At 35.5% G+C, this 14059-nt stretch overlaps 1 protein-coding gene across 2 annotated transcripts in view; it reads left to right on the plus strand.

Annotated features, from left to right (window-relative positions):
• Window positions 1-14059, plus strand: part of DNTT (DNA nucleotidylexotransferase) — a 99454-nt gene that overhangs the window by 20053 nt on the left and 65342 nt on the right. For both annotated transcript variants that reach the window (XM_075154771.1, XM_075154770.1), the window contains exons 5-8: window positions 4433-4603; window positions 5833-5904; window positions 8868-8991; window positions 10352-10484. In XM_075154771.1, the coding sequence (XP_075010872.1) occupies window positions 4433-4603; window positions 5833-5904; window positions 8868-8991; window positions 10352-10484 (500 nt within the window). The remainder of the gene's footprint in view (window positions 1-4432; window positions 4604-5832; window positions 5905-8867; window positions 8992-10351; window positions 10485-14059) is intronic.

Raw genomic sequence — 14059 nt, forward strand, 5'->3', positions numbered from 1 at the left:
ACATCCATCCTCTTCCTTATTTTTAACATAATTCAACAAAATCTTTGTGTACTTTTGTATCTGACCCACGAGGATCTGGAAGTCCCTTCCATCCCCAAATTTTTCCATAGTCCAAGTCTCACCAACATACATTCCACAATTTCAGACACAGATAGAAAATTTGCAATAACTGAAGAACTAAAACGTAGCCCAGCTATCTTTCACATTTAATTAGAGCAGCCCCTGCAGAATACCCTGGAGATTATGAAAATCCCGTGTGTTGGAAATTTCTAGAAATTTAGTTTCCTGTTAAACTGGTACCTTTTAAAGGGGCAGTCTGGGTACTGATCTGATTGATAAAAAGATGGCGAGGTGCTTAATGTAGGAAATATGAAGGTTTAGAATAAATGAGGGGTCAGTAACTTTGCTTTTTATATCAACATAAGTGGATTTCACCAGAGATCTAATAGATTGCAAGCTTTTTCTCGGCTAGTATAGGAGTTTCATGTGGTATTCTGCTCTGGAATATTATTAGTTGAACTATAATATTCAATAGACAGCAACTCCACTTGGTGATCAGTTGCTTTCTTTTTTAAAGCAGAAAGATTTTATCAAAAAGAATGTCAAAAGCAGTTTTATGTAAAAAGAGATCTGTAATTAATTGCAGCATTTGCAAGCAATGTTTTGTACAGGGAATAATGAATATTCAATACTATTTAATTGTTTGTTTAAAACAGCTTAATGAGCTTTGCAAAGGCAGGAAAACACTGAAAAATGCAAACTAGAGTAATAAAAATGCTTTGATTATATTTTCTCACTGACTGTCAACAGCCTCTGAGTAAAATGCTACATGTGATTGTCTTTTTCAATAACAGTGGTGACACAGCTTTTCCGAAACTCCCCTCCCGTTAGTAGGAAGGCGCTAACACCTCTGTAAAACAGCAGTGGTACTGATATATGCAGAAACATTTATCATGATGGCTGATTATTCAGTGTAGAATACATCTATTTAAATGTGCATGTGAGAGGCCGCCTGTTGGGAATGAGAAAAATCATTGCTAGACTTTCTGAGCCTCCTAATCAAGAAGATGACTTTGCCAGTCTCTGTCATTACTACATACTGCTGAGCAGGTACTTACGAGAACTGTTTTCTTGTCTATGTTTTGTCTGTATAGACTATTTTAACAAGAAGGTAGCGACTATATTTTTTTGGTTCTGTCCCCTGATTAATCCTGCTAGTGTTAACTGGAGTAAGAAATTTCTTGCCAAACACTGCTTTCTTGAGTATTCATGTGCCCAGATAGTAAAGAGAGAAAAAGAACACAAAAGTAATAATTTTGTGAATGGCACTGTAAACCTTACTTAAAGCAAGAATTAGCATCTTCTACTGCATAGTAGGAAAGAATCTTTGAAGCTGATAAAGAATAAAAAGAATGAGAACTTGGGAGAACACCGAAAAAAAAACCCCAACCAAAAACTAACACAGCAGAAGAAACATCTGACTCCAGTCACCCCACTTGTAAAACATATTTCCCCCCTTGCTTTGCAGTACTGTGTATGCTGTGTTTTTTCTTCCACATGCAAATTGGGATGAATCCATGTTGCCTGTGACCTCAAACTAGTAGTTTTCCTTTTTTCTGCATTAGTTTTCTTTCTAAATAGGAACTATAATGTATACCTGTCTTTAACCAAAAAGTATGTAATTAAATACAACATAATCTGTCAAGCAAATAAGGATCTTAAATGTGGTAAAAAAGAAAAAAGAAGAGCAGTTGAATAAATCCCACAATTAGCCACTGCAAGAGCTTTAAAGACAGCTGTAAGGAAGCTAAGGTTTTGTGCACTATTTTTGTAAAAGAATGTTTTTGTTTGGTTGGGTTTTCATTGTTTTTTATTGTTCTCAAAGGAGCGTTCTCCCCCCTCCCTTTGACTCTTACACCCAAGGGCTAGTTGAACGTAAATTGTAGTAGAAACTTCTTGATCAAGCATCTTGCTAAACAGCTCTCTCTCTCTCAAGAGGTCTTTCATGAAATGTTATGAAAATGGAATTGCACAGCACTTACTAATCAGGGTATCTGATAAATAAATATGCAGCTAAGGGGAGGATTCTTTCAGTGAGATGGATAACAGGTGATTGATTCTTAGACAGATCAAAGAGTGCAGTTATACTGATGATATAGAACAAAGCAAATTCTCTGTAGCAAGCCCTAATTAATTATTTTTATCCACTTTAACATGGTAGCACAAGAAAAAAAAAAGTGAAGTGGTTTTGTTCAGCTAAGGCACCTATTTCTTCTAAAGAGATACTGTCAAACCAATTAAGATCTCATATTTTTGATTTGTTAAGAGGGAAGTTTTGCAAATCCTAGGGTCAGTAGAAACAACATTTTTTTGAAGATTTTGATTAAAATCTTCATTTTGCTTCAATGAGACTATAATGTTTATAATCTGAACAACACAACATATCCGATGGTCTATGTTTCTAGAACTGACGAAACGATGAGATGTAATATGTAAATAATCTACATTCATTGTGAAATATACATTTAATTTTAAGAAGTTGCTCTATTTTAATGATCTAAATGATTGTACCTCAATTAAAATCTTTTTGTTGCTATTGTTTAAATTGGGATGTATACCTTCAATGCAGGGTGACAGATACTGTTCTCAATTCCACAGATGTAATAAAGGGACGACTTCACTGGATTTGCTATCACGTCAGTTAGTGGGCTTGGAACTGACTCCAGTTCACCTGGAGATTTTATGCATGTAGCGCTTAGGATGTGCAAGGCCTGCTGGTTTTTACTTGGCTTTATCTTCTGATATAAAGCACATTAATGCTAAGATAAAAATCAAAGCAAAATCTAAAAATATTTTTCTTTAACTATATGATGATATGTTTAATTACAAATGAAATGAAATCTGAGCCTATATATAAACAGTGATCCCATAAACACTGAGGGCAGGAAAAAGCTGTTTAATCTTATTCCTTCCTACTATCCACTGCAGTCATTGTCCTGGTAAGCTATTTGCTGTCGATATCTGTATCACAGGGAGTTACTCATCCTTATTCCAAAACCATTTCTGAGCAGACACTTGGACTACAGCTCAGTGAAGTGATAATTGCAGGCAGATGCACACTGACAGCCACTTATTTGTTATTTTGTAGTGCCTCGTGGGTCAAAGAAGAAACAGGAGTAAGTTGGAAAACAGGAAGGATATGCAGCAACTGATATAGTGGGCCATATGGCCCTTTCAAGGCTGGGATCTGTTAGCTGCTCTTTAGAGACTGGCTGAAGAGTAAGAAATGGGATCTCCTGCAGGACACAATGCAGTGCAGGAGCTTCGCAAGGCTGGCTTGTTTATGGTCTGTACTTAGCCTGCCCTGTGCCATTTGAATGATGCACAAGAGCATCCCTAACAGGCAGGTGTGGGATGCATTTTGGATAAATATTTCGAACAGTAAAAGTCTCTTCTGGAAACGGTACACTCTTAAACATCTCTGAAGGAACCACTTAATTTTGCAGTCTTGAAAATTTTTGAGGTTTTGTGCAAGGTTTCATTAAGAACTCAGATTTCCAGCTGCTAATCAGCTGCAAGCCTTCATAAGTTCTTATCTTAGGTTATTCACAAACTTTTTTTGCAGCATTTGTTCTCTCCCAGAACATGGTATTCTACAGTGGGAAATAAAAAACTGCCTTTCTTCTCCACCACTGTGCAATCTGTTCCCTGCATTTCATTTATAAAAATTGCTGCTGTTAAGATATATATATATTCTGGGAGGGAGGGAGACTCCAAAGCTGCATAAATGACATATGGATAGGTAAAGAAGAAAAAAAAAAAAATTGTACTGGCAATCTCCAGGTAGTTTTGAGTGCAACATCAAATAAACCAAGCCATGGATAAGAACCAAAAAGAAAATGTGTTTCTGTTTGCATAGGTCATACATCTGAAAAATGAGGAAAAAGAGAGTTTGTTCCCTAAATTACTAAGTAGAAGCATGGCTACAAGTTCAAAAAGAAGAAGGTGGTTTCCAGTATTGCCACAGACTCCTATTTGGTTGTGTCTGAAAATGAAGATGTCACGTACTGACCTGCTGGATTACTTATGTTTGGGCACAATTCTAAAAATTATGGTGCTATTTCACGTTGATTTATCAGATCTGCACAGAATATGGAAAGTCTATCTCATAAAAGATTTTAAAGTTTGGCTTTGTTACAGATCAGAATCTTTTCCCACATTTGCCTCTAAAATACAATTTTTAGGATACCTGGAAAATTTCAAGTGGTTAGAAAATTATGCTGAATTTTTTTTTAATGAACTCTATCTTTTCACCCTAGTATAAAGAAATAATTATTGAATTAGCATACAAAGTAACCTTTCTAAGGAGTATACTGAATAGTTTAAGCTTTTATTAACCTTTAAGTTTTTTCTACACCTTCCCCCTCCTCAGGATGCCTTTGAGATAATGGCTGAAAATTATGAGTTCAAAGAAAATGAAATACTCTGCCTGGAATTTCTGAGAGCGGCTTCTGTGCTGAAATTTCTTCCATTTCCAGTAACCAGAATGAAAGATATACAAGGGTTGCCCTGCATGGGAGGCAGAGTCAGAGATGTCATCGAGGTAACGTACCTCTGAATTATTGATTCTTTTACAGATCTACTTTTAGAGGTCACAGAGTGCAGCATTGATATCTGTGTGTACTTACACAACCTTCTGTATTTCCTGTAATAACATTATATTATCCTTGTTAGTAAGAGCACAATGATTTCTGGAAACCTTTTGTAGTAACATAAGGTCCTGTCATGAAACCCCTGCCCTTAGGAATAAAGGTAACTAACGAACAAATACAAATTAATAAATAATGCAGTATTATCTTTGTATGTAATTTTTAAAGGCTCACTCTGATTTGGATGTGACAGGTTAACCGTTAATAGTTTTGCTTCTGTGACTTCTGCCCGTGGCAACATCGCTTTGCTCACCTGAATACTTTATTAGAAATACTATTTTGGCAAAACTGGTAAATATTTTAGTACTTTAATGTTAAATCCTACCTTACTATGAGTTATAGCAGAGCCTTTTATCTAGGTCATGGATGGAATTTCACATTCTTACTGGAGCTTTGAGTATTCCCTGCGTTTTTCTTTAATTCTTTGCCTTTTCAGGACCCCACATCTCGGGTGCTGTTATTCCAGCAGGCAGCTGATCAGCGGGTCACTGCTCAGTGTAGTGATTCACTCTGGCTCCTCGTTTACCTCACTCCACCAGTTAAGAATGTAGTCTCTGAAGTGCTCTGGGGACTGGGAATTCCATTCTGATCCCACAGAAAATAGGATGATTTTGGGGGTTTTATTGGTGGTTTTTTTTTTGTTTGTTAGTTTTTATCAGAAAGAATGAAGGAACTGTACACTCAAGAAAAAATATATCTGTTCTTACAATGCTCTTACTTTTAAGAGAAGTAAACTTAACCAAATAATGAAATTTAATTTTCAGGATAACTCATTGATAGGTTATGATAAATAACAGCTTTCTGGCTGTGAATTTATGAGTAAATAAGTACTGTGAAATATATTCCATGATCCCAGTTTCTACATCATCCTTCAGTAAATTTATGAGTAAATAAGTAGTGTGAAATTTATTCTGTGGTTCCAGTTTCTCCTTCATCCTTCAGTAATTTTCTGTCTCAAAAAGGATTGCAGAATTTGATCCTAATAGAATATAACAATATGCTTGCTAAGAATGCTCTTCATATTTTTACAGGTTGATAAGACTTTCTTTTAGATTATTTTACTAAATCTTACTGTAATCTTGAGGTTTTTTTTTTTTTTAAAGTAACATTTTTCTTTGTTTAGGAGGTTATTGAAGAAGGAGAGAGTTCTAGAGCTAAAGAAGTGTTAAATGATGAACGATACAAATCATTTAAGGTAAATCTTTTGAGGCTTGTTGTTGTTTAAAATTGCATATATTTTCCTCTGTTTGGTAGAGCTTAGACATAACCATCAATTTCATTATAAAGGAACATCTAATATCAAGCATAAAGAAAGAAAGGTCTTGAATAAAGAGAAAGGGAGAGAGAAACTGTGATAGAGTAAGGAATAATGGTGAAGTCAGTTACCTTTCTAATTAATGTGATGTACACAGAGTTGCTCTGAAGCTTGAACTAGACAATCTCTTTTTCCTGAAAACTAATGTAATGCATAATCTTTGCTGTAAGTTTAACCCAATGTTGGTTTATTTTTTCCTCGGTTGGTTATCATTGTAACACTACACCATCTTATTCTGGCATTAAGAAAATACCGGGTGAAGATGACTCAGATCTATTTTAATTCTCTTTTGTGTGAGGCAGAAGTAATAGGACTGGAGATATTTCTTTGGCAGATTGTAGGTTCAGAGTTATGGTCCCACTTTGTAGTTACAGGGAATCTAAACCACATAAATACTGCAGTTCCCATTTCTTAAATATTTAGTGAATTCTCCAATGGAAAAATATATACTGGAAAATATTTTTTCAATTTTATTTGCAGTTTTAATCTCTAAAAATATCCTGTTTGTGTCTTCAGAGAAATTTAAATCAGAGAGTAAAAGGAATGGGACTGTTTAATTCTGCCCTGCATTACTCACTTTTACTTCAGCTATTGCAAGGCTTTTCCATTCTCTCTGACTCGTATTACAAGTATGAAAGGACGTTCGGTGATAGTTGATGCCATCTATAGCAATACTAAGAGAAAAACTGTAGAGTCACATGTGTAGCAGGATTCAGGATTGAGATTGAGGATCAGCCATTAAATCTTATGTTTCAGGGTTTAAGAAAATTTCTTGGAGATTAGAATAAAACCTATCAGGGGATAGATTATCTCAAATATGCTTTATGCCTTGTTTCACGTGCCAAATTACAACAAACTTATGTGGCTCTCTTGTTAGCTGAGCACAGTCACAACATTTTGGCTAAATTGGCTGTAGCCAGTTTTTCCTAACAATTTTTAATGTGTTTCTAAAAATCCCATACTATTAGTGAATTCCTAAATCTTACTGTTTAGCATGGTTCTGATAACTGCTACAAATCACTCATCATGACTTAAAAGATCACCATGGTCCCAAGACCACAGTTATCAAACAACTGAAATAAATTATATTTTAGGTGTAGGGTACACGAATGACATGGTCAATTTGCCTCCTTATGGAAGTGGATGCTGCAGAGAACAAGTTCATATAATTCACTTTTAACAGTTGAAAAAGAGCAATGCTCACATACACAATTGAAGAAGTGGGCTACCTGCTACTCACACTTGGCAGTGTCTCTAAATTGACATCTATAAATACACTGAATAATAATGGATCTTAGTATGGAAAGAAAAAATGTGGAATGTTTTTCCTAAAAATTTGGACAGTGGCATAGAATCCATTTTCTTTAGTTCTCTATCCCAATATTAATTAAGTCTCTTGGAATCATTCTAAACCCACTAATAGACCCTTTTGAAAATCTTCTAGCCCTAGCAAAAACATTAAAAGATAACAATCTAACTATTTAAAAAATCACATTCTTTCATAAACACCCATGATTCAGGCAAAGAATAGGTAATTTCATCCATTATATAAAAAATGTAGGGTAATCCCTGTTTAATATTATCCAAGGTTTTCATTATTCTCTTTTCTTTACCTTAATTATTTCCAAGGAATTAATCTCATTAGAAAAACAAAATAAAGCTAGCATGGTTGGAATTCAGAGGTGGTAGATTCAATGGAAAACAACAGTTATTTGTGTCTTACATAGCTACTCATTAAATTCTATAAAAGTACAAAGAAACTATTGAGAGCTTCGGTATTGACAAACTGAACATAAAGAACATGCTTTTTGGGCAGGCATGAAAGTTTTCCCTCTTGCTTTCATATCACTGTTCATCTGAGATATTGATCCACTGAATAATGGTTACAACTGTGACATTTTTGCTTTACATCCTTTCTTGGGGAATAAGCTAGTATACAAAATTACTTTGGAATAAATAGAATATAACCATACTAAAACTTCAGAGACTAGTAGATTTGGGCATTTTTTTCCCAGTGGGCAAAATAGTGAAATCTGTACTCCAAATAAGACATACAGGAATTTAGCTTGGCTCATGTGAGGACTGAAGAATTGTACGACTGTTTATAATATGTAAGCAAACAAAGATTACCGTTTGTACTTGAAGTTGAATCCCCTTTTGGAAAACAATATCTGGCATGACCTCCAAACATATGTGTTTTATGGAATGCAGTATAAGAATAGATTAGTTGTCTTTATGTACATACTGTGTGTTTCCATGCACCGTTGAGGCCCATTGCCCTCGGTGCAGAATTTCAAGAGCCATGGGGTTCCCACTGACCCCATCTCTCAGGAATGCTGCAACACCAGCACCATGTGTACAACTGAGAGCTGGTAACGCATATAATACAAAATCATAATGTCCGTCAAATTAGGAGGATAGTCTTGAGACATCTCTTATTCTGTGAAGTTAGTGTGAGGGAATCCAGCTACTGAACATTATTGTTTGCATTTCTTAATTGTACAGTAAAAATAAAGACTACTGTCCTTATTTCAAACCTTAGTTGAAAGTGTACATTTAGCTAAATCACATAAAGTTGCTGGGGATACTACTGTATTATTGTTTAGATTTCGCTTTAATAAGAACTGCCCATGTATAAAAACAATTGTTCAACATAACTATGCAAAGGAAGGAAGCTGAATCTGTATGTTTGTATTACACTATTATTTACCTTCAATGTAGGATAAGTTCTGCCCAGTATTTTCCTTGTTAAACCCCGTTGTTACCTACTTATTGTTAATTTACTGCTCCTTTAGAAAACAACACTGAAATGTGTGTTATGTGTGTTCCTCTACTGACCTTAGCAATTTACTTCAGTCTTTGGAGTGGGAGTGAAGACATCTGAGAAATGGTACAGAATGGGTTTACGAACTCTGGAAGAGGTAAAAGCTGACAAGACCCTGAAGCTGTCAAAAATGCAGAGAGCAGGTAAGGTGAAAGTCTCATAAAAACTCGTATCTCGGAGCTCTAAGAACTTGATAACAGAATCAGGAGGAGGCAAAGTTCATTTATACATCCATTCTCTGGCGGCAGCTGAATATCAAATTGTTAGGTTAAAAATGATATTTGGAGCAACAGGGCTCCTAATTAAAAATGGTGTTATTAAACAGTTTTTTAATCACTTTTTATGCATTTTTTTATCGCTTACATAGATATCCAATAAAATCTGCTCCTATACACAAAACTATTAATGGGTCATTATTGCACAAGTTGTGAAAATATTACATTAGGAAAGCCCAGAACTGCTTTTCAGGAGACTTGTCTCCTTCAAGGCAGCCCTATTTTAGTGATAAAGCAATATTTGTAATAAAATACTTGTAAAATTACTTCCATAATCCTAGCATGTCTTAAATTTAAAGTGTTAAACATGGTCGAATGAATAAAGTTTCTTCCCCATGGATTTTTTGTGTGTGTGTGCCATTTCCCTAAATAAAGGGACCCATTTAAACAAAGGACTCAGTTGCATTAAGAAAGGAAGACTATATAACATGACATTAAAATAACGTAACTTAATTTTTGCGTTAAATCCATGTGTTTTACATCACCTCAGAATCCTTTGGATCAGCTTGCCCACATTCATGCTCCTTTGTCCTTTTTTCTTTTACATATCATATCCAAACGTGAAGCAAGCTGCAGGACTGGGCTCTTTTTACAAGTTCTGTGATCAGACATAAAGATATCTGGGATATTTCACATACCTCTGAGCCCTGTACTTGGGTAGAACCCCATAATTTTGAGAAGAGCGCCTTTTAAAGCAGTACGTCCAGAAATGCCATTGATGGGAGCTGGTAGGGAAGTCAGGGTAATTTATAAATATTTAAGTTCTCAACAAGTAAAGCAATTATCTTGACTGCCATTATAAATTGTAACTGCTGTTACAACTGTAACTGCTGTTACAATTTGTAACAAATTATAACGACAAAAATATATATAAACTATAAGGACAGATATGAGGGAAGGAAGAGGCTGTCTCTTGCCGGCGATCCCCCACACCCAAGGCAGGAGACTGACTCCAGGAATGGTGGGGAGGAAGGAAAAGACTCCTGAAGAGGCTGGATCAAAATATATTTCTTCCCACAACATGTCCTGAAACAAACCTGTAGTTTCAGGGTCAAGATGGAGATTTCTTAATTCTTGCCTTTAGATAGGGCTCCCTTGCCCATGGTACAAGTTGTGTGGCTTAACTTCTTGGTGAGAGGTGGTTATTTCACACTGGGCTTACATAACGCTATGTAGATTTTGATAATTCCACAGAGTGATCAGCACTTTTTTTGCCTTTGATTTCCAGGGTTTCTCTACTATGAGGACCTTGTTAGCTGTGTATCTAAGGCAGAAGCAGATGCAGTAAGCTTGATTGTCAAGAACACTGTGTGTACGTTTCTACCAGATGCTTTGGTTACCATAACTGGTGGTTTCAGGAGGTGAGTGAAAACAAATGAGGTCATGTGGCTATTTTATTCAGGTACACACAAAATGATGTTTGTGTCTTGGAAAAAAATCAAAGAAACTTTGTGGGAGAGTATCAGAGTTTGCGTTCTTCTTTTTTTTTTGTTTTTTTTTTTTGTTTGGGTTTTTTTTTTGTTGTTGGTTTTTTTTTTTTTAAATGGGAGAGCAATCCTGACATTGCCAGGTTCCTGTGTGTTATTACTAGAGATGGTTGGTTTGTCAGAACAAAATCTATCTAAGAATAGCTTGCTGGAAAAATGGTGTTTAGATCACATACCGTACTTGAACCTATTTTTTTCTCTTTTAGTGGATCTGAATTCCCAAGGCTGAGAGTATTGTAAGGTCATGCTTGAAAAAAAAGATACAGTAGCTTTAAGGCAATCTTGGTGTTTGTTTTTTTTTTAAGAGAACTTAGTCACATGAGATTGAAATGTGCTAAGGCAGAGTTTGTAGCATTAGAAGTATACATTGCAGTGAACACTGACGAAACTGAACATACAGCACTGACTAAACTGAATATAGACTAATCTCTGTATAAGATAGGGAGATCTCAGAATTTCTTTCCTGGGTGATTATTTTTCCTCAAGCTTTTCGTCTTGCTCTGTAAAACCAAACCTGAAACTGTTGCTCAGGACATACACAATTCATTCCTTCAGCACATATTTGAGAGCTTTCCTAAAGCCACACAGCAAAGTATTGAGACTGGGAATAGTCTTCAGGAGTATCGGGTTCCTTGCTCTGTGCTCAGTCTGCCGTTATGTCACTACTTATAGTACATGTCATAAAACAAAAAACCTTAGTCTGCACCTTAGGTCTCCTGCTGCTTAATTTGTTACTTTGTGAAACTTTGATTATATTTTTAATATAAAAATATATTTCAAAAATTCTTAAAATATTCTCTTAGAACTCAAAATACGCAGTTCTATCACTCTCATGCAACTAAAACTGGTACAAAAGCAAAAGACAGAAAAATGTTTGTAATTAATGTATTACTTGTGTGATTTACTATTGTGAGCCTAGATAGGCCTGCATAGACTCGCTCTAGTGCAAAACCAAGACCTTATATGATCTTTAATTGCTATATACGTGCACAGTGATTGTGATGAATGTATTTTATCACCTTTGTGCCGCCTCATGATATTTATAATTATTCCTTATATATCCTGTATTTATTGTAAGAATGTTTGCAGCCACCAGCTATGTGATTTCTATAAAACACTGTGGTGAATAAGAAGCATTAGGCTCAAGTATGAATGCTGACCAGAGGTATAAGAACAACACGAAATTTTATATTCAAGACCTCAAGTGTCATCATTCTGTAAGTCCTTGTTTAAGAGGCATGTGATGGCAATCTGTTCACACTGATGCAAATCAGTCAGGGACCTTGTGTTAGTAACTTGGATATAACTGATTAACACACATCTAGATAGGTCAAAGAGTTGCAGGGACAGAACTGTTATCACACTGAAAATTTGGTCTAGTTTCTTCTGATACAATGTATTTTTGAGCTTTATTGACAGAATAGTTGTTTGCAAAGTTTGAATCTCACGCATCAAATTTAAGCCCTTGTTTTGCTTATTATTTCAGGGGGATATGATAGTTAGCCATTCTCTTTTTTATTAAGAATAAGCTTTTGTATCTCTAAATGGGTGTGTCAAACCAAAGAGAAATTCTTTAAGTATCTAATGATGCCTTCAGTGAGTAATCCTGTATATTCATTACATGCTTTTAAATTTACAGAGAATATATTAAAAAAACTAAGTTTCAAAATGTCAGTCCTAAATGATATTTTACCAACCCATGGAAAACAAATGCTGCAGTGTAGGATTTGTAGAAAACTTGATTAAATGGATTGAAGTACCCTTATTAGGCACCTATATTTTAATTACTGAACTGCAATGGAGTTGACTACATCTGTTCTTTTTTGCCTGTCTCATATAGTGGCAATATTCATCAGCATGAAGTATGTATAAGCTCACTAGCTCACAGTTTTCAATTACCAAATTATTATTTGTTTCTTTCATCATTATGTAAATATTTTAATAAAAGAAGTAGCTAAATTTTATTAATCAAACAACTTGACTTCATTCCCCCATACTACACCTTGTATGCTACTAATATAAGAGGAAAATTGCTCTGAATAATACATTAATTCCCCAGGACCCAGATTTGTCTTGTTTTGTATATTTGTTTTATAACTTGGGAAGAATAAGCAGTTGATTGTGTTCCTCCAGATTTGACTGGAGAGCTGAAAGTCAGGAGTCTCATAAACCTTACTTATAATGCGGGAGAACTGAATGAATTACAAGGAACAGAACTTCCATCAGTGATCTGCAGTCATGGAGATTCAATAGGGTAGAGATGAACTACAGGAAAGTTACATTGTTTTTCCCAAACTTATCAAACAAACCCATGGCTGGATACATTTAATGAGTTACTAGACCTTTTCCATTAGATTTCTGGAATTTCATGAAATCAGATGTTGCAGTATTTCTTTTAATCAAAATTAGGAAGCATAGTATAAAAGTCAAGTAAATAATAGCTTTTTTTGAAACCCCAGCAAACCTGTTCATGGACTTTTCTTTGGTCTGATTTAGCTTTCACCTTTAGCCTTCTGTATTGCTTCTTGTACTAGTCTTAATGCTAATTGGTGCTTATAGCAGCCATAATCATGGGTGGTGGTAGAAAGCTTAAAAAAATCTGTAAGTCAATAAATCACTCAGCTTTATACGTCAAGTACCTATCTATACCTTAAGAAGCAAAAGATGGGGACAATACGGAGATTAAAAGGAACAGATACTTAAGAACTGAAAGCATTTGAAGTGAATGTTTCAACTAATCTCATGGGCAAACAGTCCATTGTGATCTCTTGACCAAAAAATATTAGTATCCTTAAATTATTTTTCTGTGCCTAGCAATATTCACCATAGTTTTCTTAGTGTAAGTTAATATTCCTTTTTATTGTAGTTTTTTTTTCATGAGCTAGACACTGCTGAATCAAAGTGCTATGTTTGAATACCATAAATTGATCTTTGAGCAACCTGATCTAGTGAAAGATGTCCCTGCCCATGGCAGGAGGTTGGACTAGATGATCTTTGAAGGTCCTTTCCAGCCCAAACCATTCTATGATTCTATGAACCGTGTTTCACGTACAAATGAAGGAACACTTCAAAGGATTAAGAGCAAACACAAGCGAAGCCACTATCTAATGTGCAAAAGCATCAGGGTATCAATCCCTCAGTAGTCAAATTGCAAGCACAAGCGCAGGAATACAATTGGCTCGCAGCTGTATGTTAGAGAGCAACAGGAAAACAAAGAGGATGGACAACAGACAGTGAACATGATGGAGTCTTGAAGAGAAGAGACAAGGATATTTTGAGCACAGGTTTGGCTGATAGTCTGGAGACTGTGTAAGGACACTGATCACCGCTTGTGTTGAGGGAGCAGGATTGTAGGATTAAGCCAGTAGTTATCCATTCGCAGATTATGTAGTACTGGAGACTACTGTTCGTGTATTTCTAACTCAGAATGGTGGAAGATTTGGGATGGG

The sequence above is a fragment of the Calonectris borealis genome, chromosome 7 (genome assembly GCF_964195595.1).
Source record: "Calonectris borealis chromosome 7, bCalBor7.hap1.2, whole genome shotgun sequence".
Lineage (NCBI taxonomy): Eukaryota > Metazoa > Chordata > Aves > Procellariiformes > Procellariidae > Calonectris > Calonectris borealis.